This window comes from Peromyscus californicus, unplaced genomic scaffold, assembly GCF_007827085.1.
Source record: "Peromyscus californicus insignis strain IS unplaced genomic scaffold, ASM782708v3 Scaffold_20__1_contigs__length_68692818, whole genome shotgun sequence".
Taxonomy (NCBI): domain Eukaryota; kingdom Metazoa; phylum Chordata; class Mammalia; order Rodentia; family Cricetidae; genus Peromyscus; species Peromyscus californicus.
Genome location: NW_026294503.1, coordinates 56,612,453 through 56,633,280, shown reverse-complemented (window position 1 = coordinate 56,633,280; position 20,828 = coordinate 56,612,453). Strand labels below are relative to the sequence as shown.

The following is a 20,828-nucleotide window of genomic DNA, read 5'->3' as shown; positions in this document are numbered from 1 at the left end:
ATTAAGCCAAACCATGGAAAGTGAGGATAAGAACATTAGCGTATGATTCCAGAAATACAAGATAGGGCAGAGTCTTATGAATCATCCGAGATATACTGAAGATTTTTCTATAATGTAGTGGGATGTGATTTTAAGCATCTGATTTATATACCTTCAAAATTCCCGTCTCCACTGTGTGGAAAACACATGATGAGTGATGTAGATAGCAGCAGGAGGAACGATTCTGAGATGAGTTTAGAAGATCCGAGAACAAATGAACAGATTTGGCTAGGGTGGGGAAAGAGGAAGCTGAGAGCAGTGGATGAGTGCAGCATGCCCTTTGGAAGTAATGGGACTAGATCATGCTGAAATGTGAGAATTACAGAGAAAAGGAAATGAGGCATCAAGTTGAGCTGAGAATTTTGCCCAAAACTGTGTCAGAAATGGACCTCTGACTAACACGTGAAACACTGGGAGAAAAACAGCATAGGTATGCAGAGAAATCAATTCTGTTTGGGTCATGGTAAGTCTGAGATGCCTATTAGACAGTCAAATAGAGACATCAAGGCAACAGTGGTTTATGAATCCCACGTTACTGACAAGTCAAGGCTGGGGACATGTATGGGAAGTTTCCACTTAAAATGTCTTCAGATGTTTCCTAGTCTTGATGTAGTTTCCATAGACCATGCAACCACCTCAACCAGGCCTCAGCTGACTGCCAGAGGAAAATCTCTCAGCTCAATATGTGGAAGCCTGCCCATCAGCCTAACCAACACCTACATTTCCTGCAGACATATTTGGTAACCACCCACTATTCAGCACTACCTCTGGTACTTTGACCCTTTTCTGTGGGATGGGGGAGCTACAAGGGTTTATATGCCATCTCTCTGGCCATCTCAAAATTGGATATGTAGACCAGGCTGTACTGACAGACATCTGCCTTCCTATCCCTCCCAAATTCTGGCACTCAAGGCGTGTGCTTGGAACATCCACTTTAGAGCCTTGCTTTTATTTTTTGCTGAAGAAATTTGAAATAGAATCCTGATTAAGGTGCCACTCTAGCTCCAGCTGCATTGTCCTTTGACACAGAGTGAATTCCAAGGTTCAGTTCCCCCCATCATCTGTGGCTCACATCCTCATCCCTATCAAAATTATTTCTACCTTTGTCCTCTGGCTCTTCTCTTCTATATGATCACCTGCTGCCTGCAATGTCCCCACCTCCCTCTGGCCTGTGTCTAATGGAATTCAATTTCTAACAACCCTGGCATCACCTGGAATCCTGTAGTGTTGTAGTCCTAACATCAAGAATCCCACGGAAAGAGCAGACAAGAACAGAAATTTAGCGTTTTCAGAAACATTAATTCAAAGCCTGGCATGTACAGACTTGTAGAGATCTTCAGCAGAATTCTACTGGATATAACAGAAAGTAGCCTACTCTTTCCCCACATTTCTAGCTCTCCAGAAGGGTTTTTTTTTTTTTAAATCACATAGTCTGTTATTTTGCTTCACACATCAGAATATAGCATTTATCCTTAAACAAACTGGAAGTCCATAGTCATTTACCGAATCACTACTGGTCCACCAGGCATTCAAGTGCCTATAGTAAAAACTAACCTAGGATTTGGAAACACTATTATAAGAAAAGAAAGAGAGAGGGAGAGAGAGAGAGGGAGGAAGGGAGAGAAAGAGAGGGAGGGAGGGAAGCAAAGAAGGGAGGAAGGAAGGGAGGAAGGAAGGAAGGAAGGAAGGAAGAACGGAAGGAAGCCAGAAGACAAATCATCTTTTGCTAGTTTTGACAGAAATCTACAATATTGGTATCCTATCTAGTAATAGATGAGTCAATAAAGAGTCAAACCTCATCCCACCTGGACCCCTACCATAATTCTTCAGTTTTTGGAGTAAACACTTTCATTTTACACACATAAAATATAATAGCTACTAATATAATTAAAATTTCATAGGATAGGTGATTCAGGCAAGTTAATATGTAGGAAAATATTTGTGCATTTTATACTTTGTATATCCTTTATAATTCTCATTTGTGTTAATTGGATTTAGATGATTCACAAACGCTTAATCCAAAAGTTAACGATTTTTATGTTTTTATTCTGTCGATTAAGTTCTATTCACTCTATCTAGTAAAAAACAAAGACAAGTGAACACTAGTCTACTAGTCATTTTTTTAAAGTTTTTCTTACCTGTTAAAAAACATTGACCAATCAATTCATTTATTTTTAGACTATTTCCTCAGCTCCAGAAACACAAGTATTATATCATGTAAGCCCTGCTTAGTAAGAGGTAACAATAACCCTTGCATGGTTTATATATATTTCTTCTAAAAAGGTCCATATTTCTCCAAAAATAAATACAATAGCAATTTCTCAATAAATAAAATGCTTCCAACATTGAGTTGGCTGTTTGAGTAATTTATAATTGAATTATTTGCAAAGTCCTTCTTATATCCAATTTTGGCCTAAGATCTCCGATGTCCACCAGTTAGGCATGCTTTTAGAGATAAACAATGCTTCACTTGCAGCTTCACTGAAGGTGAAGTAGTTGCCAGCCCTGATGCTCCAGTCAGAGCCAATTTGACAGTAACAAGGGTCTGCCTAGAGACCTCTGCTTTCTTACAAATGCTCTGTAGGCCAAAATTCCCAGTGAAACTAAAATGGCAATATTATAAGTTTTAAATTTACCTCAATCGTTCTCTTTCAGTCGGATCCTTTAAAAATAATCTCAGACGTAAATACCTGAGGGTCTTTCTGTGTGTTGGACGTTGTTGGGACAGCTTGATATGCTGTGCCTACCTGTTGGGTGTTCGGAGCTGGTGGCCTCAGTTACGGAAGCTCCGCCTGTGTTGTCTTGTCCCTTGGTAGCTCCACCTGACCAACATTCAAAAAACTGGGATTAGATCAACTTCTACAGTTTCTGGGAAATGAAGACAATTGCTCAATATTCTTTTCTGTTCCCACCTGGTACCCACCCCCTTTCCAAATAGTCCAATGGTTTTGCTTGTGATCAATACAACTGATTGGAATGGATAGACTGCTGAGATTATCAGACCCTTTACTGAATCCCAATGCAAACTCACTACCTGGCAGGGTGGCGGTTCTTCCTGTTGCTACACTTGATTTGCCTGAGATTCCAGTGGTCCCTGCTAAAAGAAGAGAGAGCAGGCTAAAGTAATATAATCATGCTCAATTAAAATAAGCTGTCGGACTCACGATGCCCCCATGACCAGTTTTGCCACCTAAGTCCCATTTCCTTTTGTTTTAACTGGAATACTGCAGTTTTTCTTAACTTCACCCAACCACCAGGCCAGTATTCTTCATCCAAAGTCCTGACTGTATTCTCTGCTCCAGAATGGTGTGTGGTAATAATTCCTAATCATCAGCCATTAGCCTTAATCCCAAATGTGTCTAAGAGTCACTAGCTAAGCCTATTAAAATGCAAATCCCCCCCTTTCTTAGTCGAAACCCCAGGGCTGTTTGAAACACTGAAAGGCTGGGGTTTAGGCTGCAAATAGGCTTGTGTACAATTTCAATCTGTGGGACAACTGTGGGGGTGTGGATAAAAAAGAATAACTTGTCATGACAAGCAACTTCACGGAACACTAAGAGAATTCAGAGCCTCCTATTCCCTTCCTGTTATCTTCTGGTTTCTGTAAGCACATTTGCGCACAGGAGGCTATCATGCCACTGCATGAATAACATATATACACATGCACCCCCACCCATCTTTTTAAAATGAGGCTGTAGAGTACATGGGAGCTCTGTTTCTGCTTTCTCCCTGATGAGATTCGGAAACAGATCTTTACATTAATGCCTCCTGCCTCCTTCACCACCTTGGCATGGTGAAATTTTGCAGCAGATTTCACCCCCACCCGGCCCCATCCTCTTTTACTGAAGACAAGCTTTTATTTTCTGATCTGCTTCTATTTAAAAACAAAAACAAATAAAAAACAAACAAACAAACAAAAACCACCAGCACAAGCAGCGTATGTATATGTCGTATGTATATGTCATCTCCTACTGCATCCCAGAGTAGGAACGCAAGGCTTCTGGGCCAAAGGGTAAATGATTGTAGTTCTGTTCCCTTTGTCTGGCTGGCCTCGGTGGGGTGTCTCATGGTGAGCGCCCACCTGCCAGACACAAAGCACCAACTGTTTCTTCCCTGACCTGTCAACAGCACTGTTGTCAAACTTTTGGATTTCTGCCAATTCCAAAAAGTGAAAAATGACAATTCAGTCTGGTTTGAACTTACGTTTTGGAGGTATGTGAATCTGATCATCTCTTTCAAACCTCACGCTTCCAATTCTTACCTATTCCAGCTTATTACAGATTGTAGAAGTGTTGAATGGTTGTGTGATATGCCTGACATTGTCACCTCCCTGCCTTCAACCAGGGAGTGCACCTGGTGATTCTGTACTAAGCTGTTGAGTGGATGGCTGTGGAATCTACGTAATGTTAAGGAAGGACTCATTCATTCCTCCTATCTTTGGTATTTTTGTTCTCTGTGAGACAGTGGTAATCCAATGCCTTTTGAGCCTCTCTGGGGAAAACTGCTGTTTCTGTTGGTCTCAGGCCAATTACTGTTATAAATTTTATCACTGAGCTCCCTAATATTGAGAACACCTTCACGTAATTAATAGAAATTATCAAGCATCTTCTTCCTGAAGGCTCATTTTTCATCCTTAGCAGAGTTACTTTCTTTTATTTCATTCCTGAACTCTTAATGACTCATTTGGCCACTTACCGCCCATAACCTAGCAACATTTATCTAATTTTCATCTTTTTTATTTTGGCTGTAATCTATCAACGTATTTTTCTTTTATTTTTGATACTTTATCATTTCCTTGTTCCTTTTCCTCCATCCAAACATTCCCATATGTCCCTCCCTGTTCTTTCAAATTCATGACTTCTTTTTTTCATTAATTGTTGTTATGTGTATGAGACACTGAAAAAATTAAATTCAGTTAACAGTACTGCAGTGTTTGGGTGGGAGGCCTCTTTTCACTCAGTCCTATCCCCTCCCCCAAATCCCTTTTCTATATTTTTAGTCTTTTTTATTTCTTGTTGGACAACTTGTTATTTATCCTTCAAATCTGAAATAATTTTTGTTTCTCTCGATCTGCCTCCTTACTTTTCATCAATTGCTTTTTGATATTTCTGTTATTCATATATTTTTAATGTAAGTTTCCAAATTTACATTTTACATCTCTTCATAGCCTTACTTATTTTTGATTTAAAATCACTGCTAATGGTGCATTTTTGTATTGTTTGATGATTATTTTTAAAACGTGCTTGCTAGTGCTAAAATTTTTAATTTACAGAAAGGAATAGCTGTACAAAGATTATGTGCAGACACTGGAGCTCTCTTTTCCCTTTTTGGGATCGGGTTTTTGTGGTGGCACAGTAACAGGAGATCTATGCTGCAGCAGATGGGCTTCTGCCCCGCCCCGTGTTTCCCAGACCAAGAGCTCCCTCTTACGTTCTTACAGAAAAGGGATTTAGTTTAAAAGTGGGCCTTCTCTTTCATCTGACTTCTGACTGTTAACTGCTGACCTCCAAGAATACAACCTTGCTTTCCCATGCTTCTTTATACCCAGGATGCACAGGGATTCTTCCACATTCCAAAATACCTCCCTCTTCTCTAGACAAGGCCAGTCAGGATTCTTGATAGCTGCTCAGTTACCTTTCTGTGAGCCCTCCCACCCTCATTCTTCCAGCTCCATGAGTGCTCTCACCTGATGGTCTCTGATAGTCTCCTAGTATTTTTCTTCTGAGAAGGGACTGTTTCCTCCTGGCTCTGAACTCTACTTGATGCTCTGCCAGGGATGGGATCTCCTGATCTGTCTGTCCCTCTTTGGATGCCCTTGCTGGCATCTCACCTCTATTGTGAGGAATCTTTGTACTGTTTCCTGGGGGCATCCTTCCCAGTCTCTGGAATCTACTCTTTCCTTTCTAAGTTCTCCAGGTATGGACTAAGCATCCCTCTCTGTGACTAATAGAAATACCTGCATATTCTAGTTCCTGTATCCATCAATATCCCATCTTTATGAAATAAAGCCCCATTAGTGCCTTGAGCCTTTGTGCTGCTCTTCTGTGAGCACAAATACACATTCAGGCTTAAGCTGATGGTGTCACCAAATTACTTTATACTTTTGGGAAAAGGATTTCTGGCATAAGAAAATATTTAGCCAGCTAATTAAACATTGAAATGGAAATGCAGTATTTAAGAGACGCGATAAGAAAAGTTTTCCACAGAGTCATTTATGAACACTTCATCCACATGCATTCTTTCCAAAGGTGAATTTAGCATGGCCTGTTTTTAAACAAATGATGCTGTTAAGATCTTTCACTTGAGGGCTGTTATGGATTATACTGGGAACATGAATGCAATGGATTGTACCTGCTTGGCTGCAGGTTCTTGAGCAGACTGATATGCATCTTACCCTGCTTTAATATTCAACAGGCTAGTTTTTATTGTTTTCCACTTTGCAGAAACAGATTATAAGTTTAGAGACTATTTTCACTTCTGCTTTCCCAACACCACATATATATATATATATATATATATATATATATATATATATATATATATATATATATATATATATATATAACTTTGAGGTCTCTGAAATTGGACATAACCCTAAAACTACATGGCACTTTCCTGGGTGCTGAGATGTTATTTAAGATGTATAGACTAGCCTTGTAATATACTGGTAATATGATCTTTTCAAAAATATGATAAATCTATTACTTTTAAATTCAACTAATAACACCCCTTATCTAAAAGTGAGCTCTGGGCCGATACCCAAAGGACTGTATATCCTACTACAGAGGCATATGTACATCTGTGTAATATTGCTCCTTTTTACAATAGCAAGGAAAAAGAATCAGTGTAGATGTCTATCAACAGAAGAGTTGATAATAAAAATACGATACATTTGAAAAACAGGATTATGAAATATGCCAGAATATGGACGACATGAAAGCATATAAAGTGAGGTAACCTAGACTCAGAAAGACAAACCTGTGACTCTCATGTGTGGCTCTTAGCCTCCAGCTGTTAAATAAATGTATCCAGATGGGAGCAAATGTGAGTAAAGGCCAAAAAACAAGACTAGGAAAAGGTGTCTTTAAGGAAAGGGATGGGGAAAACAATGGAATAAAGCAGAAAAGGGGTGAATGGAGAAAAAGAGGCAGAGAAAGGAAGGGGTAGCAGAGCTGGGAGAGAACCAACCCCTTCTCTGACCTGATGGTGTAACAGAGTTGGAGGCCGCAGTGCCTGGTGTTCCAGTGGAGCTTCCTTTGCCTGCTACTGTGGAGGTTCCCACAGATCCCCCTGTTGAACCTGGCAAGGAAGAACACTGGATTCTAATGCACTGCTTCGTTGATGAGGATTCTGGGAAACGCAATCACACTTTCAATGATCTGCACTTGCACCATGTTCACAACAGCCTTCATGTTTTCCTGGTTGGGCATATCTTAGACACTTGAGTGCATGTTTGAAATTACCTGAGGTTCCTAGGGTGGTAGCTGCAGTGCCTTGTTCCCTGGGTGTGCTGGCTGCTCCTCTTGTAGGCATTAACATAGTGGGCCCTCCTTTACCTACTAATGAGAAAACAGCAACTGAAAATGCCCTGGTTTTATCCATGCTGTTTAGATCTACTCCAACTGCACTTATTATTCCTTGCATGTGTTTGGATGTGATTCAGGGGCATACTCCAGGTCACTGAACTGGTTAAGAACACATTCACAAGTCAAGCTCTGGCATCTAGATCCAGCTGAACGCATTACATACATGAGACAATAACTAATATAACAATCTCAAGTTATGATTTACGTTTTAAAATTGTGGTCAATGTAAGTAGAAAAGAAAAATATTTAAAGAAAATTAATAAAAGCCTAAGCCTTTTTTCAACAAAGAAATATCACCCCACTGTGTCAGTCAAATGTTTTCCCAAGAGTATGACCTCAGTTTCAGGCCTTAGTAGATCACTCCTGTAAGCAGCAGTGCGGAATTGCTGTCAGTAGAGAAGCAAATCTCTCATCTGCTCCTCATCACCAGTGACAGTGTGTGATACACAAAGGGCGTAAGGGACTGGGTTTTCCATAAGGTCCTCGCATCCTGATTCAGACTTCAGGAAATGTGGGTTTATGGATATCATTTGGAAATTACAATCAGTTGCTGGGCGGTAGGGGCACAGCACACAGGAGGCTGAGGCAGACAGATCTCTGTGAGATCCAGGGTAGTCTGGTCTACAGAGGGAGTCCAGGACAGCCAGGGCTACACAGAGAAACCCTGTCTTGTAAAAAAAAAAAAAAAAAAAAAAAAAAAAAAAAAGTAAAAGGATACTGAATTATTTATTCATTTGAACTGTGTTCCTGTGTGTAATAGTTTAAATGAGAATGGGCCCCACAGCCTCAAAATTTGTATGCTTGTTACCCTGTTCATAGAACCGCTTTGAAAGGATTAGGAGGTATGGCCTTGTTGGAAGATTTGTGGGCTTAATAGGAGATGTGGCTTTGTTGGAGGATGTGTGTCACTGGGGTTGGGCTTTCAGGTTTGCAAAGCCCAAGTCAGGCCCAATCTAGCTCTTTCTCTACTTTCTGACCAAAGAGCAGGACAGAAGCTCTCACTTACTGCTCCAGAGCTATGACTTCATGACTGCTGTTGTGGTCCCTGCCATGGTGGTCATAGACTAACACTCGGAAACTGTAAGCAAGGCTCCAACTAGATGTTTCATTTTAGAAGTTGCCTTGGCCATGGTACTTCATCACAGCAATAGTAAATCCTAATTAAGACACTCTGTAAGTTCTATTTTCAACAAATCATCTCATTAATGAATACTGTCCTGCAAATTCTCTAAGTCATAACTTTTAGTTAAAGACTCTTGATAGACTACATTCACAAAGATAAACACATTTTCTTTATCTTTTGTTGGTTTCACCTTTTACCTACAGATCAAAGAATGGGGAAGTTCTAATGCACTTTTGCATCTTGTACATTTAATAATATCTCAATTCACAGAAATGTCATTACCTAGCCACTAATGTTTACTAACTTACAAGGTACATGTGTGAGGTTAACAGGGAAACCTTGAAGTGTCAAGTAACAATATCATCATTTTAACATATTTTTACACTATTCCTATTGACTGATTATGTGGTCTTACCGTCTCTGAATGGTAGGCCATTGGTATTTCCTTTATCTTTGTCTGTTGTTATGGTTACACCTGTAGAAACTAGAGTTGTTGCTGGTAAGATACAGACAAAATAATAAGCTGCCTAAAAATCTGTGTCAGCATTATCAACACTGAAGGAATGAGGAACATAAAATTGTAACTGGATATGATAAAGCAACTATGAAAGATTAAAGATACTATGACTCATTTAAATACAAGGAATAATTAAGTCTGGATCGTATTATAGAAAAAACAAGAAGTCTGTTAAGAATTCCTTTAAAAACACTTGGGCCAGAATTCTCATTCACAACTGTTTACCATCTGCGAGCCCAGGACTTGTGAAGTTAGGGTTTAGGTTTGCTCTGGTTCCTGCACTTTCAGCTGAGGAGCTGATGGGAGCTGAGGTTTCAATAGAGCCCGAGAAAAAATCAAGGGAATACTCATTTAAAGTTTGGATGGGCCTGGTTAACAATGAAGTTTTCTTATTATTAATCCTTGAGAGAATATAATAGATGAATGCAGTAAATGTCAGACCTGAGTTCCCTAAACTTATATTCTACTATGGTAGTCTCAAATACGTTAGTTTTTTTTTGTTCTGGCTCTGTTTTCACACAGACACAATTAGGAACCTGGGATTGGTTAACCAGATAACCATACACTTGATGCAGCTACTGTGCTTCAAGTAAGTTCACAATTCTGAACACCATCTGCTCACCTGATTCTTCTCCAGGCTGGGCTGAGGCTCCGGTTGCTTCACCAGCTGATGGTGCAGTGGTCCCTTTCAGAGGAAACAGTACATGGACATTAGGACCATTGATAAAGTTCATCATGCCATGCTGCTCTCTGATCTCACATCTCTTTCATATATTCTCTTTCACTTCCTCATTTCCAATTCAGCATTTCCAACATTTGATCATAAAATATATACAGTTTTTTTAGAATAATTGTGTATGATCTATTATTTATGGGATGCACTTAATTTTGCCATTTATTTTTGTATTTAATGTCCCTAAGACAAACTCACTGCTAATGAAGTGAGGATGTACACTGGAATGTATTGACACTTTAAAACACTTTCTAATACAGATACAAGCTCAATGAGTCTGAAGGCCCCTCTATTTATATTCCAAAACAATCACTAGTGATTCTCCTATCAAGTCATATTCCCTTTACAATAGCCAAAACCTTACAAGTTGTAAGGGATTTTCAAAACACTGTGGCTAGTTACGGAAATATGATCTATTCCACATCTGTCATTACAGCTTTTCATGCAGTAGCCCCTACAGAGTCAATTTCCTACTACTCCTTTCTATTGTGCACCAGTAACCACATACAGAAAATGGTCTCCAGGCACACACTCAACTCAGACATCTCTCTCTGTCTCACTTACCTGGACTGCTCCTAGCAGAGGTCATCGCTGGTCTAGTTGATATTTCAGGATTCACAGTGGTGGAGTCTTCAGAAATGTTTGTGGTTTCTAGAAGGAAGAACAAATTGGAAGTTGAGGACCTGATTGTTTTGTGTGTGTGTGTGTGTGTGTGTGTGTGTGTGTGTGTGTGTGTGTGTGTGTGGTTTTGCTGGGAATATTTTAGAAGTTCATGAAATTAAAATGGAAATTTATGATCCCTCTCAGCACTTATCAGCACTGCATTATCATTAAGTTAAATCCCAGGAAGACAGAGGAAGAAGAATGGAAGTTAATATGTACATATAGCTACACTAATCTTTAAACACATTTTATAATTCCATACATGTGCTTAGATTCCACAGCTGTTTCAGTCCTCTCTCAATCCCATGGCCACACCAAGTGCTGTCCCCTCCACAGCCCTAAAGAGGCCTTGTTTGACCTGATGGTGTCACAGTGCTGGAGGATCCAGTGCCTGGGGTTCCAGGTGAGCTTCCTTTGCCTGCTGCTGTGGTGGTTTCCACAGATCCCTCTGTTGAACCTGGCAAGCAAGAGCAGTGCTATGTCACCTGAAGGGCCCTTAGCAAATGCAGCCAAACTGTCAGTGATCTGTATTTTTATCACCTTTACCACAACCTTCAAGTTTTCTTAGAGGTCTACACTTTAGATACTCAGGTCTATGTCTGGAATTACCTGAGGTTCCTGGGCTTGTGGCTCCAGTTCCTTGTTCTCTGGGTGTGCTGCCTTTTCCATCAGTGGATATTTGTCTCGTGGTAACTCCTAGGCCAATTGATGAGGAAATAAGAATTTTAAATGTGTTGGACAAACATATATAGTATACTGGCAAAAATCCCCTGATCATTCAAATTGTTCATGTGAATGGATATAATTCAGTGACTTAAAGAATGTCATTTTACTAATATACAACACATCCAACACCAACCTCAAGCATCTAGCTCTAGTTGAACTCAAAGACATATGCCAAAGAAATCTCACATTCCCATGTTGTCATTGACTGATGACTAAAAATGCATTACATATAATGAGAGAGGGGAACAATGTTCTGCTACAACACAGAGCTATGGACAAGAGAAAGATAACAGGTCTTCGTGTGTCAATGTGTCTTTAAAAGGTCATAAGATCTGTCTGTATCTCAGCACATCATGAGCCAGCAGTTAAGAACCTGGGATTGGTTATCCAGATGTCCACACACTTGATTCAGCTACTGTGCCTTTCATAAGAAACAGGGTGAAGACTCCACAATTCTGAACACCACCTGCTCACCTGGTTCTTCTGCAGGCTGGGTGGAGGCTATAGATGTTTCACTAGCTGATGATGCAGGGGTCCCTTTCAAAGGAAACGGTACATGGACATTAGGACCCCTAACAAAGTTCATCATTCCATGTTGCTCTCTGATTTCACATCTCTATCATATATTCTTTTTCACTTCTTCCTTCCAATTCAGCATTTCCAACATTTGATGACACAATATATATAATTTCAGATTCATTGTGTATGATACATTGTATATGGCATGCATTTTAGCTTGCCATTCATACTTGTATTTAATGTCTCTAAGCTGAGCCCAGTGCGTGTGAAGTGAGGTTGTACACTAGAAAGTGTTCACTCATTTAAAACCCTTCTCACACAGTTTCAAGGTCAATGAATCTGAAGGTCCTTCCATTCACATTGCAAAAGTATCTCCAGTGATCATCCTATCTAAGGCCCATTACAAGTCACATTCAAATTTCAGTAACCAAAATCTAACAAGCTGCAAGGGGTTATCAAAAAAAACTGTGGCCATGTGAAAACTCAGACTAATTATAGAAATATGATGTATCCCACATCTGTCACTACAGCCTTTCATGCAGTAGTCCTTATAGCAAAAATTTCCTATTAGTCCTTTCTATTATGCACCAATAATCACATATAGAAATTGGACTCTGTATACACACTCAGGTCAGATATCTTTCTCTTTCTTATTTACCTGGACTGCTTCTAGCAGAGGTCATCACTGGTCTAGTTGATGTTTCAGGACTGACAGTGGTGGAGCCTCCAGAAATATTTGTGGTTTCTAGAAGGAAGAACAAATTGGAAGTTGAAGACCTGATTGTTTTTGTGGTTTTGCTGGGAATATTTTAGAAGTTCAGGAAATGAAAATGAAAAGTTATGATCCTCCATCAGCAATATGCAGCACTGTAGTATCATTCAGTTAGAACCCAGGAGGACCAGGGTACTCCCTATTCAGCGGGACATGGGAAGGAGCAGCTGGACCATCACTCAGGCTATTGTGTCTCACCTGAACCCGTGGCTCCAGAGCTTGCTTCTCCAGGAGTGCTGACACCTGCTGTTCCAGGGCTTGAGCCAGATGATGCCCCCGGTGAGCCTTATGTTGATCAAGTGGGAAAATGTTAGAATGAGATTGTCTGAAGTTATACACATTCAAGAAAGGACTCTTAAGCCTGCTTGCGTTTGTTTTAGAAAAGATATGTGTACACAAAAACGTAACTGGATTGTGAGACTCCAGCCTTGGTAAACCATTCCATTCTTAGTTTTCTTTGATTAGAGAACAGCTAATCCATCCCTCCACCCCTCAGTTACAGGACAGCTGTTGATCAGCAGATGAGCTTCCTCTCCTCAGTCTCTTAGATTCCTTTCTATTCTTCAGCATGGTAGAGTGCCAGGGAATGAGAATAAATACAAGAATTTCATGTGTGAACAATCAGTGAACTTTCCCATTTGCTTACCTGTTTCTGTGCTGGCAGAGGTGGATGGTTTAACTGGGGCCACTGAACCAGCAGTGGTGGTCCTGGCAGATGCTAAAAAGAAGAAACCAAAAAAAAAAAAATTCGTTGTTTTGAACATTTGTTTTGTCCTTACTGTTAACCCTGAGTAGTAGGGAGTTTACAAGAAAACATATATCCACATGACTTTCTTGAATCCTCATTCTATCCCAACTAGAGTCTGAATTAATCTCTCAGCACTTCCTATAACTTTTCATGTCTACTGGCTTCTAAGTTACCAGGGCCATCTGTGGACCTACCAGAATCCTGGGTTCCAGTGCCTCCTGTTCCAGGAGTGCTGCTGACAGCTGCTTCAGAAGTTGTTCCAGAGGATGCTTTGGCTGTGCCTATCATTGAAAAATGTTAGTTTAAGAACACACAGAGGTAATTCAACTTGTGGATGTAACTTGAAATAAACTTTGTATTCACACCTCCAAAGGCTGTAACTGTCTCATTAGGTAAATAGAAACATAGCGATGATACTCACACAGTCACTAGCATCGAGAGCTATTTTTTAAGATAAAAGAAGTATAACAGGTAGCCCTGATATTCTAATAAATCAGTAACGCATGTGTCAAAATTACAATACTTCTACACACGTAATTCAGGCTTCAATTATAAATGCCGTTGATTTGTCATTCTAGAACAGTCTTCACATGATAAGTATGGTACCCTACACCACTTCATTTCTGTACTAACTTTGTTCTTGTACCAGTGTACATATTTTAGTTTTTCTCTTTCCAACTTGTACTTGACTGAGATATGCATACCTATATGTTACTTTTTTTTTGCCAAATTGATATTTGACCTGCTTTTAAGATGTAGAAGAAAGTTTTGGGGTACATTTGTGATCTCCTATACACTTGATTCCATAGGAACAATGTTCTTATTTACTGTCTGTGTGAAAATCTTAAGCACTATTAAAGATCACGTCTACCATTGGATGTGCCTCTGTTGGCTCTCACCTTACCTGTTCCTCCAGATGTGCTCTTTCCAGGAGCTACAGTGGTGCCCACATCTGTTCCTCCTCTTGCTGCTATGGGAAGAAGAATGGAAGTTAATATGCACATATAGCTACACTAATCTTTAAACACATTTTGTAATTCCATTCATGTGCTTAGATTCCACAGCTGTTTCAGTCCTCTCTCAATCCCATGGCCACACCATGTGCTGTTCCCTCCACAGCCCCTAAAGAGGCCTTGTCTGACCTGATGGTGTCACAGTGCTGGAGGATCCAGTGCCTGGGGTTCCAGGTGAGCTTCCTTTGCCTGCTACTGTGGTGGTTTCCACAGATCCCTCTGTTGAGCCTGGCAAGCAAGAGCAGTGCTATGTCACCTGAAGGGCCCTTAGCAAATGCAGCCAAACAGTCAGTGATCTGTATTTTTAGCATCTTTACCACAACCTTCAAGTTTTCTTAGAGGACTATACTTTAAATACTCAGGTTTATGTTTGGAATTACCTGAGGTTCCTGGGCTTGTGGCTCCAGTTCCTTGTTCCCTGGATGTGCTGCCTTTTCCGTCAGTGGATATTTGTCTAGTGGTAACTCTTATGTCAACTGATGAGGAAATAACAACTTTAAATGTGTTGGAGAAACATACATAGTATATTAGCAGAAATCCCTTATATCATTCAAATGGTTTGTATGAATGGATATAATTCAGTGATGTAGAGAAGGTCACTTTACTAATATACAACACATCCAAGAGCCAAACTCAAGCATCTAGCCCCAGAAGAAATCAAACACATATGCCAAAGTAATCTAACATTTTCAAGTTGTCATTGACCGAGGACTTAAAATGCATTAAATGTAAGGAGTGAAGGGAACACTGTTCTGCTACAACACAAAGCTACAGACAAGAGAAAGTAACAGGTCTTCATGTGAAGATGTGTCTTTCAAAGATAATAAGATCTGTTTGTATCTCAGCACATCATGAGTCGGCACTTAAGGACCTGGGATGGTGTTAGCCAGATGTCCACACACTTGATGCAGCTATGGTGCTTTTAGTAAGAAACAGGCTGAAGACTCCACAATTCAGAACACCACCTGCTCACCTGGTTCTTCCGCAGGCTGGGTTGAGGCTCTAGATGTTTCACCAGCTGGTGGTGCAGTGGTCCCTTTCAGAGGAAACAGTACATGGACATTAGGATCTCTGAAAAAGTTCATCATGCTATGTTGCTCTCTGATTTCACATCTCTTTCATATATTCTCTTTCACTTCCTCATTTCCAATTCAGCATTTCCAACATTTGATCATACAATATAATTTTAAATTAATTATGTATGATACATTATAGATGTGATGCATTTTAGCTTGCCATTCACTTATGTATTTAATGTCTCTAGCTGAGCTCAGTGCATATGAAGAGAGGTTACACATTAGAAAGTATTCACTCAAAAAAAAAAATTAAAAATTAAAAAATAAAAAGCCGGGCAGTGGTGGTGCACGCCTTTAATCCCAGCACTTGGGAGGCAGAGGCAGGCGGATCTTTGTGAGTTCGAGGCCAGCCTGGTCTACAGAGCGAGATCCAGGAAAGGCGCAAAGCTACACAGAGAAACCCTGTCTCGAAAAACAAACAAACAAAAAAAAGAAAGTATTCACTCATTTAAAACCCTCTCACACAGTTTCAAGGTCAGTGACTCTGAAGATCACTCCATTCACATTGCAAAAAATATCTCTAGTGATTATCCTATCTAAGCCCCATTTTAAGTCACATTCCAATTTCAATAACAAAAACCCAAAAAGCTGCAAGGGGTTATCAAAAAACTGTGGTCGTGTGCAAACTTAGACTAATTACAGAAATATGATGTATCCCACATCTGTCACTACAGCCTTTCATGCAGTAGTCCCTATAGCAAAAATTTCCTATTAATCCTTTCTATTGTGCACCAATCACCACATACAAAAAATGGTCTCCGTGCATACACTCAAGTCAGACATCTCTCTCTGTCTCATTTACCTGGACTGCTCCTAGCAGAGGTCATCACTGGTCTAGTTGATGTTTCAGGACTCACAGTGGTGGAGTCTTCAGAAATTTTCGTGATTTCTAGAAGGAAGAACAAATTGGAAGTTGAGGACCTGATTGTTTTTTGTGGTTTTGCTGGGAATATTTTAGAAGTTCAGAAATTGAAAGTGAAAACTTATGGTCGCTTCTTATTTCTTTGCAGCACTGTAGTATCATTCGGTTAAAACCCAGGAGGACCATGGTACTCCCTATTCAATGGGACATGGGCAGGAGCTGCTGACCATCACCCAGGCTATTGTGTCTCACCTGAACCTGTGGCTCCAGAGCTTGCTTCTCCATGAGTGCTGACACCTGCTGTTCCAGGGCTTGAGCCAGATGATGCCCCCGGTGAGCCTTATGTTGATCAAGTGGAAAAATGTTAGACCGAGATTCTGTGAAGTTATACTCTTTCATGAAAGGACTATTAAGCCTGTTTGCTTTTGTCTTAAAAAGGATATGAATACACACAAATGTAACTGGATTGTGAGACTCTAGATCTTGTAAACCATTCCATTCTCAGTTTTCTCTGATTAGAGAACAGCTAATCCATCCCTCCCTCAGTTACAGGCTAGCTGTTGATCAGCAGATGAGCTTCTTCTCAGTCTCTTAGATTTCTTTCTATTCTTCAGCATGGTAGAGTCCCAAGTTAGGATAACAACCAGGAGAATGTGACAATGAATACTCAGTGAATTTTTCCCTTTACTTACCTGGTTCTGTGCTGGCAGAGGTGGATGGTTTGGCTGGGGCCACTGAACCAGCAGTGGTGGTCCTTGCAGATGCTAAAAGAAAAGAAAAAAAAGCAATTGTTTGTGTTGAACATGTGTTTTTTCCTTCCTGTTAATCTTGACTAGTAGGGAGTTTTCAAAAAAAAAAAGGTATATCCATATTATTTTCTATAATCCTCAATCTATCCCAACTAGTGTCTCATTTAATATCTCAGCACTTTCTAGTTACCAGGTACATATGTGGACCTACCAGAAACCGTGGCTCCAGTGCCTCCTGTCGCAGGGGTACTGCTGACAGCTGCTTCAGAGGTTGTTCCAGACGATGCTTTGGGTGTGCCTACCATGGAAAAATGTTAGCTTAAGAACACATGCAGGTAATTCTGCTTGTGGATGTAACTTGAAATAAGCTTGCTTTTTCACACCTAGAAAGGCTATAGCTGTCTCCTCAGCTAGTGATGATATTCAGCCAGTCCCTAGCACAGAGAGCTATTTTTCAAGATAAAAGAAGCATACCAGGTAGACCTGATATTCTACTAATTTAGCAATATATGTGTTAGAAATAAAACACTTCACGACACACCCAATTCAATTTGAACTATAAATGGCTTTGATTTATTTTTCTAGAACAGTCTTTCCATAATAAGTTTGGCATCACACACCACTTTATTTCTGTACTAATTATTATTCTTCTTCTATATATCTTAGTTTTTTCTCATTCCAACTTGTAGTTCAGACAGACAGACTTACTTATACATTACTTCCTTTGCCAAATTAAAATCTTACCTACTTAAGATGGACAACAAAGACTTGGGGTGCATTTCTAACCTCTTAGATACTTGACACCACATGAACAAAGGTCATATTTTCCAGGGAACTGTTTATCAGGAAATTGTAGGCACTATTTAAGATCACATGTCTACTGCTGGATGTCCCTCTGTTGGCTCTCACAGTACCTGTTCCTCCAGATGTGCTCTTTCCAGGAGCTACAGTGGTGCCCGCATCTGATCCTCCTCTTGTTCCTACAGGAAGAAGAATGCAAATTAATATGGCCAGATAGCTACACTAATCTTTAAACATATTTTGTAATTCCATTCATGTGCTTAGATTCCACAGCTGTTTCAGTCCTCTCTCAATCCCATGGCCACACCATGTGCTGTCCCCTCCACAGCCCTAAAGAGGCCTTGTCTGACCTGATGGTGTCACAGTGCTGGAGGATCCAGTGCCTGGGGTTCCAGGTGAGCTTCCTTTGCCTGCTACTGTGGTGGTTTCCACAGATCCCTCTGCTGAACCTGGTAAGCAAGAGCAGTGCTATGTCACCTGAAGGGCCCTTAGCAAATGCAGCCAAACTGTCAGTGATCTGTATTTTTATCAACTTTACCACAACCTTCAAGTTTTCTTAGAGGTCTACACTTTAAATACTCAGGTCCATGTATGGAATTACCTGAGGTTCCTGGGCTTGTGGCTCCAGTTCCTTGTTCCCTGGGTGTGCTGCCTTTTCCATCAGTGGATATTTGTCTAGTGGTAACTCCTAGGCCAATTGATGAGGAAATAACAACTTTAAATGTGTTGGGCAAATATATATATATTATATTGGTAAAAATCTCCTCTAAGTATCAAATTGTTTGTGAGATTCAATGTAATTCAGTGACCTAGTAAAGGTCACTTTACTAATATACATCCAAGAGTCCAACTCAAGCAAGAATCTCCAGTTGAACTCAAACACATGTCACGGAGACTAATCTCACATTCCCAAGTTGTCACCCATTGCTATCTTAAAGTTCCTTAAGAGTGATTAGAGAAGGGGACACTGCTTTGTTACAATACAAATCTATGTACAAAAAAGTGATAACAGGTCTTTATGTAAAGAAGTTTCTTTCAAAGTGCAAAAGGTCTGTTGTGTATTTCAGTACATTATGACCCAGCATAAGACCCAGACTGGACACCCTTGGGTTTGAAAAACAAAGACTACACAAAGTTATATGACTAGTGAAGAGGGGGTTCGATGTGGAAAGACCTGGGAGAAGGACAGAAACGTGATCAAAATACATTGTATGAAATTTACAAAAAGATAATAAATATTTTATAAATAAATAAGTACACTTATTGAGATTGAAGAGATATTAAAGTGGCTTAGAGCACATCCTGCCCTTTCAGAGGACCTTAGTTTGGTACCCAGCACCCATGTAGGGGTGTCTCACAACCATCTCTAACTTTAGTCACAAGAGAATCCCACATATCTGACCTGTATGGCCAATGAACTAACAATCATTCACACACACACACACACACACACACACACACACACACACACACACATACACACACACACACACACACACACACACACAGTGGGTAGCCATTCCAGCTTTGGTCTGGAAGTTCCAACCCCCATTGAGGCTTCGGTAACTATCATGCCTACAAGGCGGGGCCAAGGGAAGGCCCTGAAGACCCGAGATCAGAATGTGCTGTGCTCTCTTTCTAGAGGTAGACCAAAGAGAGTTCTCCAGAGAACACCACTGGACTGCGCTGAGTCTTTCCCAGAACCTGCCACCTATCTATCCCTTCATTTGTAAGTTACGCCATTAAATTAATCCCCCTTTTAACTGTATCTGGGCTGGTCAGCAAGTGGCCTGCATGATGAAACAGGCAAATGGGACGTAAAAGAAAGGAAGGCAATTTATCGCAAGAAAAATTTTTGTGGTCTTGATGTAGTTTGTCTTTGATCAAATTATTTATTCTTGAATAATGTCAGTGATACTCTATTCCTAGCAATGGTTAAGTTAGTCAGTAATATAGAATCTGAGGCATACTCTCTTGACTTGAGCCAGATAAGAACTCCTACAGGCTCAGAGCAGTAGAACATGGTGCAGCCCCTAAGGCTGAAGAGGCCATGTTCTGGTCCTATCATTACCAGCATGAAGACTTTTATTTTTATTATTTTCTTATCTCATGGTAAATAAATCTCATAGCACATATTGGAGTGGTGATAATGTTGACTGACTTGTAAAGAACTTATTTCAAAAGAAATTAGAAATTGCAATGGGTTGTAATCCTACCATTGAATTATAAATAGTTCTTATTGAATATTTCCCAACTCTCCTATTAGTAACCTCTTTCTGTACTTTAATCTACTTATGGCTCTACTTAGACTAAAATTACTGCCGAGTTGAAATACAAGATTTCTGCTTACAGAAATACCCTGAGGGGCACAGCAATTGCCTCATATCTTTGTATCACTTGCTTTGAAGGTTGTGGTAGATGTAATCCTGTTGACAGTTTCTAGTGTTATACTTGGCAATATTCTGAAGAAATGAACAAATCAGTCTTTAAGATAAGCATGTATAGGGCTAGAGTAATAAGTCACTGGTCCCCATCACCCATTTCATATAGCTCACAACCACTTATAACTCCAGATCCTGGATATCCGTTGTCCTGCTTTGGATTCCTAGGGCACATTATGCACATGCTTACATATATATGTATATATATATATGTATATATACACATATATGTGTGTGTATGTATATTTAAATAAATGAGCATTATGCTGACTATGTATACGTGGGATCTTGTAAGTCCAGTGTGGTACACTTTCAAAGGCAGCTACTGGGCAGGCTATAATAAATACATTTTGACTGTTTTAGTTGGATAATCACATAAGGCTGATAACAGTGAAAAATATCTGGAGAGAATTGTGACACCAGTTCCTTGACTGGAGTAAGGATTCTTTTCCCTTCATTT

General features: G+C 40.0%; 1 protein-coding gene across 1 annotated transcript in view; it reads right to left on the bottom strand.

The window, feature by feature from the left end:
* Muc19 (mucin 19, oligomeric) overlaps window positions 1-20,828 on the bottom strand; it is a 186,241-nt gene that overhangs the window by 31,432 nt on the left and 133,981 nt on the right. Inside the window, exons 114-138 of the mRNA XM_052747381.1 lie at window positions 18,529-18,615; window positions 18,278-18,376; window positions 18,041-18,106; window positions 17,338-17,424; window positions 17,070-17,141; window positions 16,630-16,716; window positions 16,318-16,404; window positions 15,413-15,475; window positions 14,820-14,915; window positions 14,569-14,667; window positions 14,331-14,396; window positions 13,621-13,707; window positions 13,325-13,396; window positions 12,877-12,963; window positions 12,565-12,651; window positions 11,862-11,924; window positions 11,271-11,357; window positions 11,020-11,118; window positions 10,563-10,649; window positions 9,888-9,950; window positions 9,164-9,232; window positions 7,503-7,598; window positions 7,240-7,338; window positions 3,074-3,136; window positions 2,787-2,861 (exon numbers count right to left, since the gene is read on the bottom strand). Of these exons, the coding sequence (XP_052603341.1) occupies window positions 2,787-2,861; window positions 3,074-3,136; window positions 7,240-7,338; window positions 7,503-7,598; window positions 9,164-9,232; window positions 9,888-9,950; window positions 10,563-10,649; window positions 11,020-11,118; window positions 11,271-11,357; window positions 11,862-11,924; window positions 12,565-12,651; window positions 12,877-12,963; window positions 13,325-13,396; window positions 13,621-13,707; window positions 14,331-14,396; window positions 14,569-14,667; window positions 14,820-14,915; window positions 15,413-15,475; window positions 16,318-16,404; window positions 16,630-16,716; window positions 17,070-17,141; window positions 17,338-17,424; window positions 18,041-18,106; window positions 18,278-18,376; window positions 18,529-18,615 (2,043 nt within the window). The remainder of the gene's footprint in view (window positions 1-2,786; window positions 2,862-3,073; window positions 3,137-7,239; window positions 7,339-7,502; window positions 7,599-9,163; window positions 9,233-9,887; window positions 9,951-10,562; window positions 10,650-11,019; window positions 11,119-11,270; window positions 11,358-11,861; window positions 11,925-12,564; window positions 12,652-12,876; window positions 12,964-13,324; window positions 13,397-13,620; window positions 13,708-14,330; window positions 14,397-14,568; window positions 14,668-14,819; window positions 14,916-15,412; window positions 15,476-16,317; window positions 16,405-16,629; window positions 16,717-17,069; window positions 17,142-17,337; window positions 17,425-18,040; window positions 18,107-18,277; window positions 18,377-18,528; window positions 18,616-20,828) is intronic.